Raw genomic sequence first — 26,197 nt, 5'->3', positions numbered from 1 at the left:
GCCCGCTTGTTGACCCGGCCTCACCCTTGTCCTATAAAGACTTGAACAAACTCTAACATAGTTTCTAACAGCTCAAGGCCAAACTCCTAGGATGATCTGAGACCCCCTAAAATACCTGTGTGCAAAAACTACAGAATGCCAAGAGAATTGACTGGTCCTTCTCTCTAACACCTGAAGATGGGCCCCTGGTTCCCAGCCTCTGCAGGAGGCGGGAGCCTGACTTCGATAAGCACCAGGGAGCCAACTCCGATGGATTTCACGTGGGCCGGCCCCCTCTTCCCTCTTCTTGATTTTTGCAGTTTTTCGCTTCCCTGATTCTACTGAGTCCCCACTAGCCACTCCCCACTCCTTCTCTCTCCCTTTAAAGTGCCCAGTGACCTATATACAAATCAAAGTCGAGTCCAGTTTATGCTAGACTCTTTCTCTATTGCAATGGTATTTATTACTGAATAAACTTACTGATTAAAATCTGTTCTTACCACTTTAGTGTCCATCTTTGTTTACCTTTAACATTGTAATGAATCAATTTCAGAGCCACTCCCCTTAAAAGTGCCATCTGAATTGGGAAGAAAATAATTTGTTTGGCCTATAAACTAACTGTGGGCAAGCTGCCAGTGAGTACAGTGACTACAGGATCCAGAAAAACAGGAAAATCCCTAGAGAGAAAAAATTTAAATGTACTAAAGGACCAGAGGGGCCTACTAGACTGAGAGCTTCTGATCAAGTACAACCTTGAACAGTACAGGGCAGTGGAAGTAACATGGACTTTACTAAAGACAAGAAGACCTGGATTTGGCCATTTATAACCCATGTGACCTAGAGCCTCAGTTTCCTCATTTATAAACTGTAAGAAAGCCATAGTGCCTGACTCAAGCTGCCTGCCTTCTTCATACCAAGGGCTTCTCCAAACGCACTTTGTTTTCCTTCACCTGAGGATATGTTCACTGATTTCTAGAGAGAGGGGAAGAGAGAGAGAGAGAGAGAGAAACATCTGTGTGAGAGAGAAACATCAATTGGCCACCTCTCACTTGCACTCCAACTCGGGATTGAACCCACAGCCTAGGTATGGTGCGGTGACTGACAATTGAAACCGTGAACTTTCAGTACACAAGATGACATGGCATTCCAACCAACTGAGCCACTCTGGCCAGGGCCAAACTTACTTTTTCACAGTCAAATTCAAACCTTCAGTATCCTAAAAAGCAAAACCATAAGTGCATGCATTTAGGCTCCAGGATATTCTCTGGTTAATTAATCAATGTTTCAGTGGTCAATGAAGTCACACAGGATATGCTTTTTTCACAGACAAGCACAATTTATTTCTGCATTATATTTCATATCACAAGCTGAACCACAGAAGCGGACTGTCAGTATGTTACCCTGGGCTCTTTTTCTCTGACCAGACTGCTAGCACCTTTTGGACCATGCTGGCTTAAACTCTCTATTTGCATCTTCTTATGGGTCATAAACTCCTATGAGAATCATAAAAATTATGGGCTCTCCCCCGAGAAAAATGCACATACACATAAGCACACAGATTCAGCACACAATTCTGAGGGGTGCAGAGACTCTCCAAAACACATCCGTGAACTCTGGCTGAAACCCCTGGTCTAGACCATTGCCTGCAGAGGGCAGCAGGGCAGCTGGAGCCCACACTGAGCGCTGCATTCAGGAAAGCTGGGGACGCTGTAGAACTTGATTAGTTTTTTGAAGGCACTTTTCTTCAGCATCATCATCTCTTCTGGAAACCTAGAGATTTTAACCCTGAAGGAGCCCCCATTCTTCGCAGAGCCATCTGTGGGCTGTGGCTTCTGAGCACTCACAGGCACGCTGTTGCAACTGAGGGAACGCACTGCCTTCTTCTTATTCCGCATGGACAGATAATTGAACAGGAAGGATGACAGCTTCTGCTTCGTGACATCCGGGGCCTCTTCTGAAAAGCAGTCATCCAGGGGGTCCAGCAGAGTTTCAAGATGGCAGCCATCTTCCCTTCTCCCAGGACTGGCTCCCACACTTCGAGGCTGCTTGATGATCCTTCCAGCCTGGGCTAGGTCATCTTCTGCCCCACTGATAGCCTGAAGGGACATTCCACTGGTCAGGGTTCTCGGGCCCCTGGTTTGGGGGAAGAGGCTCCTGACCTGAGGGCTAGGTTGGGAAGTACAATGCTGACTCAGGATAAGAGTGGCAGCATCCTGAATGAGGTTCCAGTCTCTCAGGATGTCATCCCTGGTGGTGAACTGGGATGTCACAGTGAAGCGGATGATCAACTTGTCCTGGATGGTGGCTGGGATGAGGAAGAGATGGCCAGCTTTAGCTATTTCCTTTAACACGCTTTCCGTGAGACAATTAGGACCCTGTTTGAAGGATAAAGAGAAGTGAAGTCTGTACCGCATCCCCAGAAGCCCAGCATTTATGTTTCCAAGATGCTTAGGGATCGCCGAATAACATCATTCACAGCCACGGAAGATGACATTACCTTTAGACGAAAAACCACCAGGCCAAGGTGCCTCTTGGCAGGAATTTCAAAGAAAGGGTCATTTCTGACCAGAGATTCAAAATATTTAGCCATTTCAGTCCCCTAGAATGGTAAATATAGAAAGAACTGAGATTAATAGTCAGGCAAGGAACAACCATGCGTAAACTTTCACACTGCTAAAAGGGTGTAAGCCAGGACACCTTTGAACCATGGAGGTCCAAATGGCTTCTGCGAAATATTCTTCTGTTTGATTTTGATCATATTCCAATCTAGGAAACCTCCAGTGGCTCCCTACTTCTTACCATTTCAGATCCACCTCGGAAACTCATGTCTCAGGGCCCCCTTTCAACTCTTCCCCAGAACCAGAAGGCCTGTATTTTGCAGTTGAGGCAATCTGGCCTCTTATCCTGGATTCACAGTTTCTTGACCAGCCAAGGGGGCAAGTGAGGGCCAAAACCAGCCCAGGCTCTGTGTTCCACGCCAGGGGCCTGCGCGAGGGGCACCGTGTGGGCTGTCAACAGCTCTGTCCCATCCTAAGCCTGCATCTTTCCCTTGCCTCTCAAACCTCCCCACCTCACATGCCCTGGCGCCCCCTTTCTCCCACATTCCACAAAGACTATATTTTACATATCATCTCCATGTGTGCTGTGGAAAGGTTTTGCACCTGTTTAATGGATACAGAGTTTCTGCATGGGATAAGGAAAAAGTTCTGGAAATTGATAGTAATAATGGTTGTACACATTGTTAGTTCACTTAATGCCACTTAATTATAAACTTAAAATTGGTTAAAATTGTAAATTTTATTATGCATATGTGACCACAATAAAAAAAATTAAGTCTTGTATCATATTAATCTTTCACTGAAATTTAGTCATTTTCAATATTTTCCTATGTTATTTTTACCTAGGAATATTAACTAAATAAAAGAATTTGCTGCTGCTTCCATTTCTTAAAATTTCTCCAAGCATCCAAAAGGATCTCAATAAAATATTTGCTAAGTAATTGCTCTCACCTGGTTCTCACACCTGCTCCTCCATTTCAGGAGAAGGCAAGGGATTTAGCTAGCTAATCACGTCTTTGACTATGATGAAACAAGTTGCTCCAAATCTCATCTAGAGCCTCTCTCTCTCCCCACTGCATGGTCTCTTTAAAAGGCCTCAGTCACTGCCCCAAGAACTTTTTATTTGCAAGTCCTGAGGATCTCTCAGGGAAAGCATCCTGCTAAGTATTTCCTAGCTGCTTTGTGTCATGTTCTGCGCAGTGTTCCTCTGGCTCACAAAGAGGCGGCCGCCCTAAATTATCAATTTTCAGGAGCCCGCAAACAGCCCCAGACACCTGAGTCATACACCACAGATTCCCTGGGCAGGTCTGCAAGGCAGAAACCTGCCTTTCTCCCCACTGGGACACAAAGCAAGCCCGGGCTCAGCCCACAGCTTGCACATGAACTAGTAGTACATACATGTCTGACGTGCGCTTGAAGATTCTTCACCCCAAAGGACCGAATCACAAACCAGAGCTTAATAGAGCGAAACCGCCGGCTCAGGGGGATCTGCCAGTGCTAAAAGAGAGGACCAGGGCGCTGGGGTTAGAGACAAGGGCACCTGCTCCCTCACACACGCCTGGGCTTTGTCACCCATTTCCTGCCCAGCCCTCCAGGGATGGTCGGTGTCACCAGAACTCTGAAGCAGTTGCTAAGAAGCAGCCAAGACCAGTTACCCAAAGGCTGCCTTGACATGAGACAAAAATCACCGGTGAAGGTGACCGGTAAGCCTTTGTCCAAGAGCAGGACAAGTGGAAACCAAGTCCATGAGCCTGAACGAAGGAGAAGACACTCTAAGTGCAGGTTTAACCATCTCATCCCAGACTGAAACTCAAGTTAAGACTCAAGGTAAGGGCAATACTTCTTCTTTTCCTTCTCTTCCTCCTCCTCCTCCTCCTCCTTCTTCTTTTGCCAAAAAGAACCTAAGTTCCTTGAATAGCAGAAAATACAGTTCTAGTTCTATTCCCCATGATATCCCCCAAACTGCAAAGGAGAGTGGTCAAGAGCTCAGAGGCAGGAGCCCTGCAGACGTGGGTTTCTCCTCCAGCTCTGCCACATCCGTGCTGTGATCTTGGGCGGTGCCACCTCCCTGGTTCCTTGTGAGACGGAACATGAACAGCACCCCCTAGAGAGGTGGTTCAAGGGGAATGGATGCAAAGAACTTCACAGGAAGCCATCAACGTTGGCTATTTACACAATTACAATGGGAGCTGCAAATCCCAGTAGTATTTCTGCCTAGCACCAAGATGATCACTATTTAATCTCACTCTCTCGTCCTAATGTTTTCCTGTGCCAGTCCTGTGTCCTTGAGAGGCATCACTCCAATTTCAGATCTCCAATGAACATCTGCATTCCAGCCTCTGTTAAACTAAAATTGACCTTTCTTCCTGGTGACTAAATTCAACAGAGCTTAAAGGTTAAGGTCATAGGCACCATAGATCTGAAAAATTTCAAAGCAATTTCCCAGATCTGAGAACAGAGCAAAGGGTGTGGAAAACATTTTCAGTTATTCTGGTAAGTAATGTGGTTTCTAATGACCTCTTCCTCAAACGTCAGGAAGCTTCTATCACAATTTCTGTTGACTAAGAATATTTATTCCATTGAATATTTATCTAGTCATCCACAGAATTGTGAAATTCTCAAAAACACGCTCACCTTCATCCTGACGCAGTGACAGTTGGGACATTACCCCTTTATTGATAGACACTGTTTCTCCCACATGAAGTACTAAGCCTTTGTTTTCCTAGCAACACTCTCGCTCTGAGGACCAGCCTGAAAACTGTTATGTACCAGCAGAGGGCATCAAAACCCAGACATGGAACAAAATCCCGGTTAACAAGAAAGGTGTCAATTCCACCCTTGTTGGATGGACACTGTGGGAAAATAATGGATGGACAGAGGCTTTCTATTTAAAAAGGAAAAAAAAAAAAGTCTGTTTGCCAGATGGTTGTAAATTAGCTACTTTATTTCACTAGCAAATTAAAGGAGAGGCAGGGATTATTTTAATTTTGATTTTCTTCACACTCTGTTCATATCCCCAGTCATTCCTCTTGTTACCATTCCAAAACCAAACCATGCTGACCCAGCTGGGTGATTCTAGCTGACACTTCCTCTTGGAACAGTACAGTGGGGCTTACAAAGGGTGACGTGGCTGTTCTGTAACTCAGGATGTGCCCAAACCTCCTTGCGTACTTTCAATACTTTGCAGGTCTCCTCCACCAAGGGCAAGATGGTACCTCACTCACTACGGGGGAAGGAGCGGGCCCATCCCTGGTGTGAGGGAACCTAGCCCTGATTTTAGGTGGCTCCAGGGCCCCAGGAATAATGTCCCGAAGTCTTTTTCTCAGGGCCTTCTATTTAAAGCTGCAGCCACCGGTGCAGCTGGGGCTACAGGTAAGAGCAGTATTGAAGACCCCCACAGACACAGCAAATAGCAGCTTTAGTTTTCTAGGAGTTTCTTTGTAGACTTGAAAATTAAATCCATTGGATTAGAGGTAAATGTGGGAAAAAGGCAGAAAGCAACACTTTCTAGATGTAGAAATATTAATAGTAAGGTTCCAGACTCACAGACACAGAGAACAGACTGATGGTTGCCAGAGGGGAGGGGGGTGGGGGCCCAGGTGAGAAAGGTAAAGGGCTTAAGAAGTACAAATTGGTAGTTACAGAATAATCGTGGGGATGTGAGGTACAGGGTAGGAAATACAATCAATAGTATCGTGATAACTATATATAGTGCCAGATGGGTACTTGAAACATTGGGGCGATTACTTTGTAAAGCATATGATGTCCAACCACTGTGCTACACACTTAAAACTAATACAAATAATATTGAATACAAACAGATAAGGAAGTCAAGGTCCACTAAGTTTCCCAAAAGCCCACTGCTGCCTCCCCTTGGCCATGATATGCAACGCATTTTTTTTACATCTCTGTCAGCCGTACAATTACAGAAGGTCTCATCTTCAAACTGAGCAGAAAATATGAAGAACCTGTTTCCCCAAGACATAATACAGGCTGAGGGCGTAAGCAGGTTTGAGAGACTGCGATGTAGCTAGTGGAAACACCAGGGGTGTTCAGAAGCATCCCGAAGCTCAGGAGGGATGCCCAGGACCCCGCCCCACGTGGGAGCCTCCCACAGTGCCTCGGTGGGGTCAAAAACATAAAAGTGATTTAAACAAGGAGCCCTTTTCCCGACCTAAGGAAATTCCCCACCCTACCAGCTGCTGAGTAGCAAGGAGAAGAGATTATTCAGGACAGAGGAAGAGGAGAATCAGTCTATTGTTAAGGAGACATTTCTGGGAATTAAAAATGCCACAAATATTCAGGAAATGTGCAGACTGCCTCAAAGGCTGGTCTCATTTTTAGGGTTTTTAAAGTGTTCCAGGTTTCATGCGGGGCACAGAATGAAATCCAAGGTATTCAGTAGTAATATTCTGGGATGGGCCCACAATGTGCCGCTTTCTAACCAGAGCCGACATACAGGAGACCCCTGGGGGCCCACACGCAGCCAGCTTCCATTTCAGAGGCCACCAGGCTGCTCGCTCCTGGCCACTCACCATGAAGTCGGTGGCTGCGCCCGAATTGTCATGCCTGAGGTAGATGGGGTTCACGCTGAAGGTCTGCTGCAGCTTGTATTTGTCCTTGACCCTGTGGGTTTCCAAATGGGCATCAGCGGCCAAGCCCTCTCCAGAGGAAGCAAGGCTTTCCCGAGAGTTGGGAGCTTGGCTGCTGCACTCACCAGAACGCAGTACAGTCAAAGTGCACCATCATCCACTTGGAAGGATTAAAGGCGAAGGAATCGGCATACTCGATACCCTTCAGGAACCCTCGGAACTCGGGGCACAGGAAGGCGGTGCCCGCGTAGGCAGCATCAATGTGGAGCCACAGCCCTTCCCTGGCACCTGAAGAGGCAAATGTCACCCAGCTGAGAGGTGGGGCTGGGAGTGGGTTGCGGGAGTTGCCACCAGCCAGACAAACAGCGTCTCTTGCCTGGCCCAGCTGGCTGCAGGGCCACAAGAGCAGAGCTGGGGAAAGCGGGCCAGCTCCGGCTGCGGAGGACCTCGAGGCGTGTGGAGACGGGAGTGTCAGTGTGAGGAGTGGGGGGGATAAGGCCCTCCCATCGCCTAAAGGGAAAGCCTACGGAGCCCCTCCCTGGCCTTTTCCCTTCCTGGCCGGAGGTCAACACTCTCTTCGCCTCATCCTAGAGCTTTCTGACATACAAACCACCTTGCCACTTGCCCAGAGAACGCTGTTAATGCATCTAATACAAATATTAAAGAGGGTATGTCCCTCTTTCCTAGCTGGTTTCTTGCTCAGAGATTTTAAACCATCACGCTTGGATTTTTTCTGGCTTGATCTCCTCCCATAGTTTCCCCTACCCTACCCTTTCTATTTTCTTAGCCTAGACTAGAAAATTTTTCACTATGCCTCATTCTCCCCGGGCTTATGGGTGCAGCCTGCTTTAAGCAGATCTCAACATACAAGTGAAGGGGCGAGAAACCCGAGGCTCTCCCGCTGCTGCCTCCGAGGACAGGGTGCCAGGGAGAGCATCTCTAACCCTTGGTCACATCTCTGAGGAAAGCAGTGGCTTGGCTACCTAGGAGAAGATCTTCGTGACCTATGGAGGGGCAAGGTAATTCCACAGAGCTGGTTTCAGGTTCTTGCTCTGGGAACATTCTAGAATTCATTACTTGTCTTCCCAGCCAGACAGGGCAGACTTACATATGGGGCCCAGCTCTGACAGGCAGTCAAAGGCACAGACTCCAGTGGTCCCCAGGGTTGCACAGACCTGGAGGAAAATAGAGGAAGTTAACATGGGAAGGTGTTTTTTGGTGACACATTTGGCCGGGAAGAAAATTGAATCACAGATATTATCTGCCCCAAACATCCTAACAAAACAGTGGGTATCTCACACTGTATTTTACCAGGACCCACAGTAAGAAATGCATGGTATATGGTAACCTAGTACATATATACATATGTATTTGAAATAAAAAGTTCTACCAAACAATACATCCTCTGGCTACAGAAATGCACTCTGAGGTTTTCTATTCCATTTCTTTTTTCTAATTCTGGTTTTGACCTCCAGAATTTATTCCCTAACACACCAATGAATAGCTGCTCATAAATTGTAAACATTGTAACATTCGAGGGCCTTTCTGCTTTTATTTGCAGCATGTTACTTACCTGAATTCTGCCAAAATTCCTTCCTCACCTCCAAGTTCTATCATCCTAAACTCAGAACACATTCTAACTTACAAAGACAGGCACTAGGCCCCTCTCCTTGTCCTCCTCGATGGCTTTCTGAAGAGCTTCCCCTCGGAGTGAGAAGTTGTCGTCCACAGGTAGAAACTTCATCTTCACAAGAGAAATCAAACCAGCCTTTTCCACTGAGGAGTGAGCCTAGCAGGACAATGGAAACCTGTTAGCAGAGTCATCCTGGGATAAGCACTCCCCAGAAACTGCAGAAGCCAGACTAAGGGAGTCAGTGTATAACATCCGACACTTGTCTGTCCCTTCAGTTCCTGGAGACAATCTTCCGGGTCTGAGCTTCCCCGAACCCCAGCATACTCAGGTGGAGGAGAAAAGACCCCAGGGCCAAGACTCCAGAAGCCAAGCAATAGCCTGAAGGTATGGCCTGTGGTGGGCAACTCACCTGGTCAGAGGCATAGGCAATGAGCCGGGCGTTCAGGGAGGACTCGTCCGCACCGGGCTCCGATGCCTTCATTTCCAGGATTCTGTTCTTCCTCGCCGCCAGCAAGGCGATCAAAGTGGACTCACTGACTGTGCTCTGTGGTGGAAGAAACATTACCAGTGGCAGCCTCTGCCCGTGTTCCCTTGCCAAACACCCCCAGGTTCTTCATCGGGGGGAGGGTGTGTGGGTGTGTGTGTGGGTGTGTACGTGTAATAGCTATTTCTTAAAAAGCAAGCAGCTTCGTGGATTGGAAGAATTAACATCATTAAAATGTCCATACTACCCAAAGTAATTTATAGAGTCAACACAATCCCTATTAAAATATCAATGACATATTTCACAGACATAGAACAGACATTTCAAAAATTTATATGGAACCATAAACAACCCCAAATAGCCACATCAATTTTAAGAAAGAAAAACAAAGCAGGGGTGATCACAATACGTGACATAAAACTATATGACAAGGCCACTGTAATCAAAACAGTCTGATACTGGCCTAAGAACAGACACATAGATCAGTGGAACAGAATAGAAAGCCCAGAAATAAACCCATATCTCTATGGTCAATTAATATTTTACAAAGTGGGCAGAAGCATAAATTGGAGTAAAAATAGCCTCTTCAACAAATGGTGTTGGGAGACCTGGGCAGCTACATGCAAAAAAATTGAAATTTAACTACCAACTGACACCGTACACAAAAATAAACTCAAGATGAATAAAAGGCTTAAATATAAGCCGCGACACCATGAAAGTCCTGGAGGAGAGCGTAGGCAGGAAATTCTCAGATATTCCGCATAGCAATATTTTCACCGATATGTCTCCAAAGCAAGGGACATAAAGGAAAGAATTAACAAGTGGGACTTCATCAAAATAAGAAGCTTTTGCATGGCTAAAGAAAGCATCAGCAAAATGAAAAGAGAACCAACCGTATGAGAAAATATATTGGCCAATGATACATCAGATAGGGGTTTGATCTCCAAGATATATAAAGAACTCACACAACTCCACTCCAAGAAGATAAACAATCCAATTAAAAAATGGGCAAAGGACCTGAACAGACACTTCTCCAAGGAAGAGATACAGAGGGCCCAGAGACATATGAAAGGATGCTCGGCATCACTAGTCATCAGAGAAATGCAAATTAAAACCACAATGAGGTACCACTTCACACCGGTCAGAATGGCCATTTTAAACAAATCAACAAACAACAAGTGCTAGCGAGGCTGTGGAGAAAAGGGAACCCTAGTACACTGTTGGTAGGAATGCAGACTGGTGTGTAGCCATTGTGGAACATGGTTTGGAATTTCCTCAAAAAGCTAAAAATGGAACTGCGTTTTGATCCAGCAATTCCACTGCTGGAATTATACCCTAAGAATCCCAAAACACCAATTCAAAAGAACCTATGCACCCCAATGTTCATAGCTGCACACTTTATAATAGCCAAGTGCTGGAAGCAACCTAAGTGCCCATCAATAAATAAGTGGATCAAAAAACTATGGTACATTTACACAGTGGAATACTACATAGAAGAAACAAAGAAAGAGCTACTACCCTTCGCGACAGCATGGATGAAACTAGAGAGCATTATGATCAGTGAAATAAGCCAGGCAGTGAAAGACAAATACCATATGATCTCACCTATAAGTGGAACGTAATCAACAAAACAAACAAGCAAGGAAAATGTAACCAGCAACATTGAAAGAAAAAAGAAACACCAACAGAGTCAAGAGAGAAGGAGGGAGGAGGGTGGAGGGGAAAGGAAAGGGAAGGGTCAAGTCAAGGAACATGTAAAAGGGACCCATGGACAAAGCCAAAGTGGGGAAGGGTTGGGGGTGGGGGGGGCAGGGGACGGTGCTGGCAGGAAAATGGAGACAAATGTATTTGAACAATAAAAAATAATAATAATTTAAAAAGATATAAAAAAGTTTTTAAAATGCAAATAATGTATGTTAATGCATATATAACATCCAAAGTTTTAACTACTCGCTAAGAACCCAGAACATCCACGAGATACGATAATTTGGGTTTTTTGTGAGGTTCACAGAAAGGTTGATGTGAGAGAGGAAGTCACTTAGCCAACAAGGGGACCCTCTGAACTTTCCAGTTCTCAGGGCAGCGTGGAGATTTTTATTTAATAGAAGAATGCACTTAATCCTCATATCCCCTCCGTGAGTGTGAGGTGTGAGGGAATTATCCTATTAATAGATTACAAAACCCAAAAAATTACACATTATGATAGAATTCAAGAATTTGGGTGTTCTCAAAGTTCTCAGAACAAAGCCCTCATGAATGTCAAGGGTTTATAGATGCAAAAACACCTGGCAATGTGTATGGTCTATGGTAGGCACCCAGAAAGTTCCACGATGCTATATTACTCTTGATAAAAAAGAGAAAGAGAGGAATAATTGAAGAATCATCATTTGATAGATATACAAAAGATAAGATAAACTGATTTATGCTGTTAATTCCTCCCGCTGCCAAGGGACGGGAAGAAGACTCTACTTGCTTCTCTTTTCTGCTACCATAGGTATAAAATGGGACCAGGGAGGGGAGCCGTCAGGCTATAAACTAAGAAACCTGAATCCAGTGACACCGGAAATGTGATGGTGCGTTGACTTTTTCATCTTTTTCAAGAAGAGAAAGAAAGGGTGGAGACTGCGGTAGCAGTAGCATAAACAAAGTGGAGGCTGAGACGGGGGTGGCAGCCATGGTCGGGGTGGTGGCCGCGGCAGGGGTGGCAGCTCTGCCGGTGAAGGCGTTGCTGGAGGGTGGCGTCAACCATGACAGTGGTGAAGGTAATGGCGGTGGTGGTGTGAGTGACACGGAGAGACTTTCTGGGGAGCGGGAGAAGTCCCCAGGCAAGGGTTGGGCTTATCTGCCACTGCTTATCCCCCGTGCTAGGGGGAGCTTTGACAATGGTGGCACCTGCAAGACGCCTCCCCCGTGGCTGCCAGGGTGGTGGTGCAGGAAGTGCTCCGGGAGTCCCAGCATTTTTGCCAGCCAGTCCATGACGTTCATCTCCAGCTCCGTGCACGCGGGGCTGGAAGCCTGAAAGAGGAAAGCAACTTCATCTGGCCAGCCCCAGGGCACCAAGATGCCCCCACAAGTCCCAGAATACATCTGTCTCTGCCCTTGTGTTCCCCTGCCTGGGACGGTATCAATGGGAACCTGGCCTATTTTATTCCTGGAGAAGAGGGTCGATGCTAGGCCCTGTGCTCCAGCCCCGCCCCATCTCCTGACAAACCAAAGAGGGAAAAGAATGCAGGGCTTTGGATTCATGCCACGCTTGATGAGGTGGGTTCTCCTAGGACTCCAAGCTCTAGAAATGATTGTTTTCATTCGGCCCCCCAAGTCCCTTAAATACCCAGCTGAGATGCATCCTGAAGGCCAGGGAGACGTGTTAGGACTAAGAAAGCAAGCACTCCTTCCTGGCAAAGATAGCAACTCTCTTCCCCCCTCACCACTCCCTCCCACATACACGCATCTTGTAACAGTTCAGGCTTAAAATATTAAGCTGTTTTAGGAGGCTTCTGGTGTACTTTATAGCTGATTGGTGCTTAAGGAGTTATTAAGGGAAGTTTTAGGGTATATCCCTAATCCCTCAAAGATAAGAGTGCAAAGGAAGTTGTACCCACAGGCACCAAAGTGCTTAGCTAAGGTCACGAATTGTGGCAATAACCATATCTCAGTCCAAATCTCAAATCTCATCTCTGTCTCTTTAAGCTCTGTGATCATGGGGAGATAAGTTGCTTAAGCCTGAATTTCTTCACTTTCGCAATGGAGCCAATACTCACGATTCCACAAGGGTTAAAGAATAAGATAATTTGTGTAAAGTTTAAGTTCAAAGAATGTAGCCATTGTTAATATTTACCTTGGAACCCTGTTCAGAGACCAGGACAAAGTATGTGTGCCTCAGGATGTCACTCCCAGCTGTGTTCCCCATTACCACTGGTTATAGCTACAGCCATGGCTACTCACCCAGGTGAATCCCAAGCAGTTGATGGCATCAGCCAGCATGTCTCCCAGCAGTGACGGCCAAGAGGTGAGGGCTGGGTAGTAGGCGTGCATATGGGGGCTCTGCCAATGTACCACCTGAAGGCAGAGCATGTACACAGGCGACATCAGGAGGCATAAGTGGGAGGCTTTCCTTCTCCAGAGACCCTCCCTGGCAAGGGGAAGCACCCAGTCTAGAGATGGGCTGAATTTTTAAAACATCCAAATAAGTGACATAATTCCATAAAAATGAGACATATTCACAGTGTTCTTGCCACCCACATTGCTCATATTCTAAGCTAGTTCTGCAGGGGAGCATTCGCACATATGCAAAGACCAGAAAAGAGTATGTGAAATGAAAATTGTTACAGTAATTAGAGTTGGGGATTCTGGGTAATGTTCACGTTAATCTCCAATGCTTATCTCCCACGCCACCCCTACCCAGTAATAAAAAGAAGGGGAGGTTACTGGGGACAGCAGGTTGCTTGTCTCATCTAGTTTCTTGCAAAAAAGCATTCTTTGTTTTATAGATCTCTAGGCTTTTTGGGTGTGCAGCTCCTGCTGTAGGTCACTATGAATGGATTCAAAGCTGTCCTTAGCTTCCCAGTGGAGATGAAGAGAGGAGAGAAGAAAGCATGGGACCCCTGCCTCCGAGGTAACTGCTGAGGCCACAATCAGATTGAACCCCATATAAGGAGGAGGCAGGTGGGCAGAGAAGGCCCCTATAACAGGTCTCTGCAGGTCTCTGAGGTATCTTTGCTGGCTCATGGGCTTCATTGATTATCTAATCTGACTTCGTCTCACTTCTCTGCAAACACACCTGTTCATTTCTGCATTCCTGTCTTTGAGCAATGCTGTGTCCCCTGACAGGAAGGCACTTCCTGACTTCCAGACAGGAACCTCCAAAACCTGTTAATTCTTCAAAAGCTACTAAATATTCGTTTCCTCTGCAAAGCCTTTCCCAGCTCGCCAGCCCCTTTGATCCCTTCCCTGAGTCCATAGAACACTTTCATTCTAGCAGTTTCACCCTACTAAGATCTCATTAAGTAAAATCTTAACGTAACCTCGCGTTATTTAGGGTACACAAATTCCTTTTATCCCTCAAGAGCAAGGACAGTGTCCTAAACAGGGCGTATGGTGGAAAGAGCCTAAGATTTAAACTCAGAGACACAGTATCCAGTCCCACCTCTGCCCCTAATTAGCGGTGTGACCTTGCCTACTTACTGGGAAGCTAATGGACTTAAGCTTCAAGGTCCCATGTTTGTGTGGGTCTTTTTTGAGATTCATCCTTAACTATATTTTCATAAAAAGGATCTTAAAATTTGTATAGGATTCAGACCTCATAAGAGCAGGATCTTCCCCTGCACCTCTCTCAACCTCAGTTTCTTATCAAAAACTAAATCCTGTCTCTTGGGGTTGCTGTATAAATTGGCCTGGGAGGAAATCTGTAAACTATAAGGCATGAATGTTAACGGTAATCGCATGGTGATAAACACATCACATATCCTGACTTGACTCTTCAACAATCAGACAACTTCCTCCAAGTTTCACCAGGCAGAAGACATCATAGGTAATAACAATCTCTTCCGCTCTCCAGGATTTATCTTATTTAATTGTCACAGCACCCCAGTGAGGTAGGTCCTACCATTATCCCTGTTTTACAGATGAGAATTGGCACTGGCAGAGAGAGGTGGTGGTCCTGTGATCACATACCACCTTACAGGGACAGATGACAGCGCCCAGGCAAACGCTCGGTGCTGACCGACTCCAGAGCCCAAATTCCCAAGCAGGATGGCGTTCTGCCTTCTCCCCGCCATGGCTGCTCTCCCCTCATCGAGCATGGACAAGGCCTTTCTAACCATGACTGGAATTAGAGCAAAAGGGTACTTTTTCTTCTCTTTGTGTCTGGGAGGTGGCCAGGAGGGAAAAATGAACCCAGTTGTCAGTGGGGTGATGCCCAAATGAGAAAGCAAAAGACCAACTGCTTTTAGGCCAACTCAGAGAGGCTGGTGCAGCCTGTGAGATGAGATGAAAGATTGGGCCTCATTATCAATGTGCTTAGTGACATTATTTTGGAAACCCAGAGAAGGGTTTCTATCTCCTGATTCTATCAAAGAGCAATTGTGTGTTCTTGTAAGTTAAACACAATAAGATAAGCCAGAATAACCCTTATCAATACAAACAGACCCTCTCTGTCCAGAAATGAGTCTCTCTGACCACATTCCGAGCAACTGCTAGAATTTCTTTCAATCAAATGGACAGCCCATTTCCGCTTCTTCTGACCGTTACTTTCATGTCACTACCAAATTACAGTTGGCCCGTAGGCAGATTACATTTTACAAAATGAAACCCATGAGATAACCTTATCGGAGTACTAGCCTCCTTGGTAAAGCTTTACCGATATAAAATTTTTCAAAGGTCCTTGTAAAATAATCTGAATGATTTGGCTTGGTACAAACTTGCTATCACTTTCCGAGTCTGAATAATTTCTCACCCCTGACTCCAGGAGCCTTTCTGTCATGTCTAAGTGCAAAGCTCTCCAGGGACAATGGAAGCAGATCTCAAGTCAGCCTCGGGAAGAGCTGCTGGACATGCTGTTCAGAACCCCGGTGCCCCAAGCAGGGGGAGTGGCGGGAACAGCCTGCATGTTGGGGCACAGCTGCAGGAGCGGCGTCTGGCAGCGCGGGCTCAGTCTCAGGCACTCAGTCACTCACTGGCAGAGACACTGGTGTTGGAGAAACAGCAGAGCCTTTGGAATAAGACTGGCCTTGGTTAAACTCTTGGATTTGCCAGGCACAAACTCTCTGGCTTTGGGAAGACAATGAACTTCTCGGAGCCTCAATTTACTCCCATGTAAAACAGGGATGGCAGGGTCGCTATAGGACAAAACCAGCTGGCCTGGAATGCGGCTGGCACAGCGCCTGGCACATGGCATGGGGCTCAGTGAAAGGCAACCCTTCCATGGGAGGAAGTCTTGTGCACTTTTAGCATGGATGCCCTGACACAGCTCCTCACTCCTGGTGGCAGGGACGCCGTCACAGCCTGTGGCCGCGGGCCTCAGCTCCAGCCCTGTGCATCATCCAGCTTCTGTCTGTCCCCTGGCTCCTGGCTATCTCCAGGTTGTACCCTGTGTCACAGGGAGTGTGGTTGATTCAGGAAAAGCTCCTTCATACCCCTGAAAGCAGCTCAACTCAAGGTGTCTGCTTGATAAGGAAGGATGTGGTTCCCACCTCACAGGGGGCAAAGGACGGGGCTGACGGGACTCATTCAGCTTCCCAGGTGCCCAACCTGACCATCAGGGTGCCCTTGGGGGGCTCTGCTCTCAGCTCCCTGCTTTCTCTTTGGCACGTCCCAGAATTCTACAAGAGAGCCCCTGCTTCTGCCAACTGGTGCTTCTGGGCCGTCTCCAGCCTCCTCTCTCCATCCTGCTCTCCGCAGATGTCCTTTCTCTTCAGACCCAATTTTCGCTTCTTGCCTCATCCCATTAGATTTCCACACTTCTGTCCAGCTAGGCCCTGGAATGCAGTCCTTATTCTCTCTGGCTCCCCACCCAACATTACAGCTCACCTGGCATCAGAAACCTAATTTCAGTCAATGCCCTGGCCCTCCACAGGCCGAGAAGTTGGGCTTGGCTGTTGGCCAAGTGGCTGAAGGGTCATCCCAGGCCTTTCTTCTTGCCTACCGCCCACCCCCTACACCCCGAAATCCAGAGCCACTCTTGTGGTGACTGCATCTCACCCCAGGCATGATGATTCGCTCAATGTCCCCAAAGATGTTGTCCCAGCTTTCAGGTTCCTCAGGAGCACTCTCGGGCAGCTGGGCCCGCAGGTAGCCAGGCTGCACAGCTGGAGTCACCCGTCGCTCCCGCACAGTGCTCAGGTACTGGCAGATGTAATCGACCATCTCTTTTCCTACAAGGGAGGCAAAGAAACCAGCCTCATGTCCCCTGACTGGGCCTGGCCATGTGTGCCTGTCCCTCTCGCGTCTGAGCTAAGAAACTTGCTGAAGAAGAAGATGGGATCATGGGTGGGTGGGGGTCTGACCCCCAGCATAGGCCTTATCTTCAGAATTTAAAAAAAAAACAAAAAAGAGTGAAGGAGTGAATGAATGATAGAGGGAATGTATGAGTGAACAAATGAACAAGAGGGAAAATCTCCAAAGCATAAAACATTTCTTTTTCATCTCCTTCCCTTATCCATATCAGCCTTGATCATCTCTTGCACTTTCTTTTTCTTCTCAAAAAACAGAACATCTGTTAACTCATTACCTTATAGGTTCAGTAGAAATTCTGTGGCTTTTTCTATCCAAAAATTGTTACATATACACACTCACACATGCACTCATGCACACACACTATACTCTTTGTTAGCACAGGTGGCAAGTTCCCATGGGAGGTTCTGATTAAAGGTGAAAAATCTATTTGTTCACCATTCCCATTGGACCAGTAATTCCTCACGTTTTTTAGACACATAAATTTCTTTAGGAATAGGATTAAAACTATAGGCTGAGACACACACACAAATTTTTTCCTATAATTTATGAGGTTCACAGAATCCCTAAAGCATGACCATTGGCCTCAACTAAGCACCCCGTGACAGCCTGAAACCTTGGCTCAGTCACTTCCTCTCCCTCCCTATGCCTCCACCAATACCAGTGTTCAGAACACTTTTCGGAGGCTTAAAAAAATTTTTGCCAAATGAATGAACAAATGAATAAGGAAGAAAGGTAGCCAAATCAAACACTCTGAGGCCACTGCCAACCATTTATTATCTCTTTCCTTTCTTTCCTCCATGAGAGAGTTATCAGTCTCCCAGGCCTGTGTCTGGGCCTCTTCTCTCTCTCTAGCTCTCATCTCCCTATCTCTGTCTGTGTTCACCTCTCCATCTCTCCCAATATCTGTAACTCCTCCTCGGTGCTCCTTAGCGTCCTTTTCCCCATGCAAAAGAAAGAAAATAGAGAAGAGGGGAGGGAAGCTGACTCTTTCCTCTGTACCACCTCATGCAATATTCTTAGGAGCAGGACCAGCCTCAGACAAAAATGTGAATGAGAGAAGATTTCACGCCCTTCTCTCACTTTGCTCTCCTTCAACCTTCCCACAGCCCGGTGCTTCTCATGCCTAAGCTGGACCACACCAGGTGTCTGAGACCCTGGACCTAGCCCTCCACTTTTAAGGGACAGTATGAAATGTAATTGTGTTCCACTCACAGGATAAATATCTGCAGGAACCTGTTCTGAGCTAACAGTGTCTTCGGAAAGCAATGATAGCAGCCAATGCATACTGCAGTTTAAAGGCTGACAGACACTTAGTGAGTTATGCCTGGGTGGGGGAGAGAGAGAAACTTGGATTTTTAACACAGGACAACACCTTACAGCAAAGGAATTTCAGGCACTATAACGTGGTAGTGGAGGAGGATATAAAAACTTTAGAGGGAGAGAAACTATAAGCAACTACCTACTTTCCCTCTTAGGAGAGCTCTGCCTGAACACAGGATAACCATTTGGTTTTGCTCAGAACACAAGGCTGGATACATAGCAAATGCTCACTAAATAGTTATGGGATATATAACTAAAAAGAAAAAATACTACTGATAAGATCACACTTAGAAAAATGAATGTTAAGAAAAAAATTTTGCAGTAACCACAGAATACTTAGATTTTTTTTCTATTTCAGTATATGAATAATTAATCCCACTGTTGCCATTTGATCAGGAATTCAAATCCTCTATTTTGTGGGAAAGTAGAAAGAAAAAGCACGACATGGTAGAGCAGACATATATGAGAGTGAGTATATGAGAGGGAAACGAAAGAGAGGGGGAGGCAAGTTTTAAACTCTGATCCCACATTCCTTTCTCAGGAAAAAATTTGAAGCAGCCAACTCTCAGAAGATAATTCTAACTCCCAGTCAAATGACACCACAGAATCTCAGGACCCACAACACACAGCAGTTCCTGCAGCTGGCGGCGAGGAAGAGGGAAGGATGCCCATCGCTCACCTCTCTCCCTGTACTCCTCTGGCTCCATCATCTCCCTCAGTCTCCGGCTCCTTCTCACAGACACGTTCGAGGTCAAGGTCGGAGGGGCACTGCTGGGCAGCCAGAGGGGCCCCTGTATTTAAAGGGTTCTCTTTTCTTCAACCTTAGCTCCACCCTTCAAAAGCCCTTCCCCTGGGCTGAATGAATCCACTCCTCCTTCCCCCAGCCCTCGTGAGAAACAGTGACCACCACTTTGGTCAAGAAATGGAGGATAAAACCATGCACTTAGAAACCCAAGCCTGCAGGCAGCCTCCAGGTAAACAAGGTGAAGAGCGCTCAGTAATTTCTGCTCCTGGTTTCAGACAAGCCCCAGCCTCAGACATAGCTCACAGCTCCGTAGCCCAGAACAAAGTCAAGGGTACGCAGCATAAGTAGCACAAATTATTAGTATTATTCCTGCTACTGCTTTCTGATCAGCGGCAGGGAGGAAGGAGCAGGCACTTAGAATGATGCTGACGCGCTGGGCTCAGGGAGAGGTAGATGTTACCATCTTGCACAATGAATGTTTTTATTACTACATAATACTTATTGTAAAGAGATGAGAAAACACAGAGAAGGAAAAAGAATAACAATCACCAAGCCTAATTGCTTTAAGCACCTAAGGGGGTGTGTTTGTTAGTATATGTATAAATACACACACAGAAACACAAATGCTCATAAAGGCGTTATTCATAATAGCCAAAAAGTGGAAACAGCCTAAATGTCCATCAACAGATAAATGGATAAATAAAATATGATATATCCATACAACAGAATATCATTCCACAGTAAAAAGGAAGTACCGACACATGCTATAATATGGATGAACCTTGAAAACATTATGCTAAGTGAAAAGAACCAGTCACAAAGGATCACATATTATATGACTCCATTTATTTGAAATGTCCAGAAGAGTCAAATCTGTAGAGACAGAAAGTAGATTGCTCATTACTAGGGGCTTGGAGGGTGGGGAGTAAGAGGTTGACGCCTCAGGGAACAGGGTTTGGGAGGCAGTTTGTAGGGACTTTCTGGAAGTGTTTTCAAATTGATTATTGTGATGGTTGTATAACTGTGAATATCCTAAAAGTACTGAATCGTACACTTTAAATTGGGGGATTTTATAATTTAGAATTATATGTCAATAAAACTTTAATTTACAAAGGAAAAGAAGAAGAAAAAGAAAGCTAAAGAAAAAGAAAAAAATGCCCTAGAAACATAAGACCTTTGGTGAAAAAATGGCCTGGTGGATGCGGACTCGAGTAACACTGCCAATAGTATAAATCGTTCATAAAAGTGGGAGTGGGAAAAATAAGGTTGACAGTGATAATAGCTGACATTTATTGAGCCCAAAGAAAGTACTAAGCACTGTTACCTGGCATATTAAAAAAGTTCCTACAAAAAATCAAGAAAACATTAAAATAACCCATAAAATTCAAAGTTATAATTCATATAATCAATCACTAGTAAGACTGGAATTGATGATATCAGGGATTTTCATCCACTGTCCTGCAAGAGTTTTTAAAATATGAAATACCTGACTATTTAGTCAGGGGCACTGACATCTTGTCCCTTAGGTTGTCAATCAAAAAATGACAACAGCCAACATAATAGTGGCCTGGTGTGAATGCCCTATCTTGAACCATAAATATATAGGTCATATAATACAGTTGCATCTTGTTGGTCATGTCTCAGAATACAGCTGTCTGATTGGTTAATTCTTGGTACCAAACATCCTTATTTACAAGTATAGGCACCTGATTTTTTTAAGTCACTTTGGAACAAAATGGGTAGGTAATTACTATTATTTTTTTATAAATCAATCAGGGGGAGGCAGAGACAAATGTATTTGAAAAAATAAATTAAAATAAAATTTTAAAAAATCAATCAATCAATCAAAATTGTACATACACCTATTTTTTTTTGTCAGATTGGCAGAAAATATATATTTTGGTGTGCCACAGAATTTTAGTAATTAGTTTATGTGTGCCATGAGATGAGAAAGATTGAAAGTCACTGTAGTATATAGTAGTATGTTTTTATATGTGGCAGAAACATATTACATGCCAAATGTGTACATGAGATATAAGCTATTCAAATGAAAAACCAAGTAAGCAATTAATAAAGTGTAGTGGACAAAATCGTAGAGATCAGGTCAAAATTTTTTCAGGAAGCATAAGGTAGTTTTTGGGGACTTACAGTGTATATCTAAAAACGAAGAGCCCCAGAAACTGCATCATGAAGCAAAATATTTTTGAAGGAGCTCAGGCTATCAAATGATCAAAAATTGTAAGACTATCTGTATACCTACATATTTGAAAAATACTATGAGTAAGTCACAAAAATATTGATACCAAAATTTTGACTTGGAACCAGAAGTATATTTCCAGTGATGATACTGTGTTTTCTATCAGGTTACACAGAGTAATCTGATAATGAATCAGAGAGCTTACGTCAAACTAAATCCATGTGCATTGAGATGTTCTCATAACATAGAGAAAGCAAATAGCAAACATCATTTAAAACTACAAGAGACGAGTTATCCATAATGAAATCCAAGTACAGTAAATATTACTTAACAGATATTTAATTTGTTCATTCCTAAGTTGATCTGACATGATGGAAAGAGTTATTTATTCAACAGAAACAAGATGAATGGAACGGATTTTTTTTTCCTGTTTGCTATATAAGCCTGAGTGCTAATGGCTTGGGAACCCATCCGTATGGAAATAAAGGTTCCAACAATCAGGTTGCTTTTACCTGAAAAGATTTTTCTTCTTGATGTATTTTGAGTCAGTTCTCAAAGTCTTCCTGGTATTAAAGCATAAAGAAACTATAGATTTTATCTGGAAGAAACTTTGTATAGAATAATGCAGAAAAAAATCAGTCACATCAGCATAAAGCATCCATGAGTATGTCTATCAACTAATCAACTCCTGTTATGGGCAAAGACTTCTTCTAATTTTTAATAAATAATGTCATGAATGATCATGTTCAAGAAATACAGGCTGGCATACATCTTCACAAGCAATGTTTTGGATAAATATATCTGTACACAAATATTTTTGTTATAAACAAGCATAGTCCAAATTATATGGGATTTTACATTTATTCCCTATCTCTTTAACTTTGCTTTTTTGAACATCACAGAAGACAGCTCTCCAACTGCCAGCACTCCACTACCATGAACAAAGAGAGCAATCCAGTGGCAGAGTAAAAGAATAGAATACTCTTTGACATTTACACCATAAGAAAATCATTCCTAGAAGCCAATGAAGAAAATGGCATCACAAGACCTTTGGAGAAACACAGTCCCTACAGATACAATTCATCAGATGGGGCGTTCCCAAAGCATCACAGATTCAACTTAGAATTTGTAATCCTAGAGTTCCAGCGACTATACATTAGGGAAGTGTTAAATCTGAACCAAGAAATTAAACAATCAAGACATCTACTGAGCTCTGTGTCTAAGACACTACATAATCAATACTATTCTAGATATATAGAAAAGAAACTAAGCCTGGCTGGTGTGGCTTAGTGGATTGGGTGCTGGCCTGCAAACCGAGGGGTCACCTGTTTGGTTCCCAATAGGGGCACATGCCTGGGTTGCAGGCTGCGTCCCCAGATGGGGGCGTGCAAGAAACAACTGATCAATGTCTCTCTCACACATGATGTTTCTCCCCCTTTCTCCCTCCGTTCCCCTCTCTCTGAAAATAAATAAAATCTTAAAAAAAAAAGAGAGACTAACTCATTACAAGAAATAAATTCATTAGGCCCTAACACACAGGGCATTAGGTTTTGATTCTCTCACAGACCCTCATTGAGAAAGGCTGCTCTGGGAAGTATTGTTCACACATAAAAGGACATAATCAACCATCAATGTGGCAAATCCATCACGACATAATGGAAACACATTAAGTGTAGATTTCTGAAAACTTATATTATTTTATTCTGTGAGGCCTTTTAATCCTTTGCTCAGAACACTAGAGACTGATTAGAATGTAAAGCTTTTCTAGCCCAACTGAAAACAGAAGCTTAAAAAACAAAAACAGAAAAAGGCAACTCATTGCTTTAGTTATAAACAATAATTTCATCGGACAGTGAATCAGGTAGAAGGTGATTTACACAGGCCAAAATAACAAAAATAAGGTCTCATAAAAGTGAATATCCATCTGATACAATCATAGACTTACTCCATTTAAGTATCCGTTATTTTCTGCCATCTATGCCACATTATGGATCTAAATTCTTTCCCTAGAAGAACGAGAAACTAGAAATCAAAGACATTACATTGCTTTTCAGAAGCTTGTTTCCAGCACTGTCTCAAGGCTCTTCAGGGCCATGCTAGTCTGGAGGTAAGACTGCTGCCTGTGGGATGGGCACGTTGGCCTTTCTCCACCTCAACACTTCGAGACTGCAGGTCTGGGCACCTGCCTAATGTAAGCCCATAAATGCACTAAAGTAATGAATAACAGACAGAAAAAGTAGGTTTCATGCTACTGAAAATATGACCTAGCATTTGTAAAATATACAGTTTTAGATGATTTTTAAGTATATTTTATTGATTATGTTACTACAGTTGTCCCGTTTTTTTCTCCCCTTTATTCCCTTCCGCCATGCATCTCACCTTCCTCCAGTATTCCCCACCCCCATAGTTCCTGTCGATGAGCCATACACACAAGTTGTTTGGCTTCTCCATTTCCTGCACTATTCTTATCTTCCCCCTATCTTGTACCTACCAATTATGCTTCTGATTCCCTGTACATTTTTCTCCTACTCTTCCCCTTCCCCCTCCCCACTGATAACCCTCCCTGTGATCTCCATTTCTGTGAATCTGTTCCTGTTCTAGTTGTTTGCTTACTATGTTTTTGTTTTCTGGGGTTTTTTTTGTAAGTTCAGTTGTTGAGAGTTGTGGGTTCATTGTCATTTTACTGTTCATAGCTTTGATCTTCATTTTCTTAGATAAGTCCCTTTAACATTTCATATAATAATGGCTTGGTGATGATGAACTCCTTTAACTTGACCTTATCTGGGAAACACTTTATCTGTCCTTCCATTCTAAATGATAGCTTTGCTGGATAGAGTGATCTAGGTTGTGGGTCCTTGATCTTCATGGCTTCGAATATTTATTTCCAGCCCCTTCTTACCTGTAGGTTTCTTTTGAGAAGTCAGCTGATGGTCTTATGGGAACTTCTTTGTAGGTAACTGTCTCCTTTTCTCTTGCTGCTTTAAGATTCTCTCCAGCCCTGACTGGATTGGATCAGTGAATTGAATGCTGGCCTGTGAACCAAAGAATCACCAGTTCAATTCCCAGTCAGGGCACGTGCCAAAGTTGCAGGCCAGGTCTCCAATAGGGGGCACATGAGAGGCAACCACACATTGACGTTTCTCTCCCTTTCTCCTTCCCTTCCCCTCTAAAATAAATATTTCTTTAAAAAAGATTCCCTCCTTATCTTGGGTATTTTAATTATAATGTGTCTCGATGTGGTCCTCTTTGGGTCCAACTTCTTTGCGACTCTGGGAGCCTCCTCGACTTGCATGTCTAGTTCCTTCGCCAGACTGAGCAAGTTTTCCTTCATTATTTTTTCAAATAAGTTTTCAATTTCTTGATCTTCCTCTTCTCCTTCCTGTACCCCTGTGATTCAGATGTTGGAACGTTTCAAAGTTGTCCCGGAGGTTTCTAAGCCTCTCCTCATTTTTTGAATCCTTGTTTCTTCATTCTGTTCCAGTTGATTATTTCTTCCTCTGCTCCACATCGTTGATTTGAATCCCAGTTCCTTCCCCTCATTGTTGGTTCCCTGTATATTTTTCTTTATTTCACTTTGTATAGCCTTCACTTCTTTTATATTGCAACGTACGTCATCATTTCTCTGAACATCTTGATTGCCAGCGTCTTGAACTCTGCATCTGATAGGTTGGCTATCTCCTTGTTGCTCAGTTCTTTTTCTGGAATTCTGATCTGTTCTTTCATTTGGGCCGTATCTCTTTGTCTCCGCATACCTGTTTGTTGTAAGGGGTGGAGCCCTACCTACTCGCCAGGGTGGGACAACCCGCTCCACTACTTCTTGGCTCTGTGTGGTGAGAGGGGTCAGAGAGGGAACAATGCAGCTTGCTTGCTCGGCTCTCACCCGCTTTCAGTCACTTCCCACACGCGGATTGGGCCTTTTCAGGTGCTGATTCCCGGTGGGTGGGCTTGTATACGTTCTGGGATCCTGTGGGCCCCTCCAATGGACTGTCCTGTGAGACTGGGAGTTTCTTCCGCCACGGCAATCCCCACAAGATTTTACAGCCACAGGTTTTGAGGCTTTAGTTTCCCCGCGCTGGAACCCTGGGTTGTGTGGTCTGTCTCGCTCCCCAGTAGTTCCTCACCGTTTATATCTGCACGTAAATGTGGGACCAGCTGGTCCGCCAGCCAGCCGCAGCCTCACCAGGCATCTTCTCCGCCCCCACTGTGTGTCCTGGCCACACAGACTCCTACCAGTCTGGATGAATGTCTCTTCTTTAACTCCTTGGTTATGTTACATACAGTTTGATATTCTGGAGGTTCTGGTTGTTTTTTGTTTTTAAATTGGTGGTTGTCCTCCTTTTAGTTGTGCAAGGAGGGAAAATCTATCTACCTAGGCCTCCATCTTGGCCAAAGTCCAGTTTTAGATGATGTAATTTATGTCAAATTTTGCAGAAAACTGAAAACGACTTTCCGCCCGTTTCCTTATAGAGTTCTTAAATATTCCTTAAAGCTTTTCTAGAAGTTTCCAAATAGCAACCATCAGGCTGATAGTTCACAGATCTTTTCACTATTAACTGGACTGATAACTGCAATGAAAGAATTAATTCCCAAGGAGTTACCTCAAGGACCTACAAGACACCATGTGGAGCATATATATTTTCATATGGAGGAATATGGCTTTAATACACAGAATAAAATTTTTAATTTGTGAAAAAATGTGGTTAAACATAAGTCTACACTGAATATATGTGGAAAAG

The 26,197-nt window shown here is 44.4% G+C and overlaps 1 protein-coding gene across 2 annotated transcripts; it reads right to left on the bottom strand.

Annotated features, from left to right (window-relative positions):
• Positions 1–1,307: 1,307 nt before the first annotated feature.
• Positions 1,308–19,229, bottom strand: HDC (histidine decarboxylase). Of its 2 annotated transcripts, XM_054564808.1 has the most exons (12): positions 19,199–19,229; positions 16,945–17,117; positions 13,192–13,305; positions 12,139–12,261; positions 9,172–9,306; positions 8,775–8,918; positions 8,238–8,304; positions 7,255–7,417; positions 7,073–7,163; positions 3,936–4,034; positions 2,477–2,578; positions 1,308–2,354 (listed from the first exon to the last, which is right to left on the bottom strand). In XM_054564808.1, exons 1-12 carry the CDS (start codon positions 19,227–19,229, stop codon positions 1,611–1,613), a joined length of 1,986 nt encoding a protein of 661 aa, XP_054420783.1. In that variant the 3' UTR covers positions 1,308–1,610. The 2 variants fall into 2 exon arrangements, with proteins under 2 accessions (XP_054420783.1, XP_054420789.1); XM_054564814.1 differs by lacking the exon at positions 3,936–4,034.
• Positions 19,230–26,197: the final 6,968 nt, after the last annotated feature.

Source organism: Pteronotus mesoamericanus, unplaced genomic scaffold (genome assembly GCF_021234165.1).
Source record: "Pteronotus mesoamericanus isolate MK-2021 breed Mesoamerican mustached bat unplaced genomic scaffold, CSHL_Meso_final contig_164, whole genome shotgun sequence".
In the NCBI taxonomy this organism is placed as follows: domain Eukaryota; kingdom Metazoa; phylum Chordata; class Mammalia; order Chiroptera; family Mormoopidae; genus Pteronotus; species Pteronotus mesoamericanus.
The sequence above is the reverse complement of the archived record's forward strand: the minus strand, read 5'-3'. Positions and strand labels throughout refer to the sequence as shown.

Bases quoted from the DNA above. Each gene is read 5' to 3' on its own strand.
- HDC (XM_054564808.1), bottom strand. From the start codon at position 19,229: ATGATGGAGCCAGAGGAGTACAGGGAGAGAG. The intron at 17,118-19,198 runs GTGAGCGATGGG...CCTCCCTTGTAG, and splicing joins AGAGGAGTACAGGGAGAGAG to GAAAAGAGATGGTCGATTAC. The intron at 2,355-2,476 runs GTAATGTCATCT...TCCTTCAAACAG, and splicing joins TGGTGGTTTTTCGTCTAAAG to GGTCCTAATTGTCTCACGGA.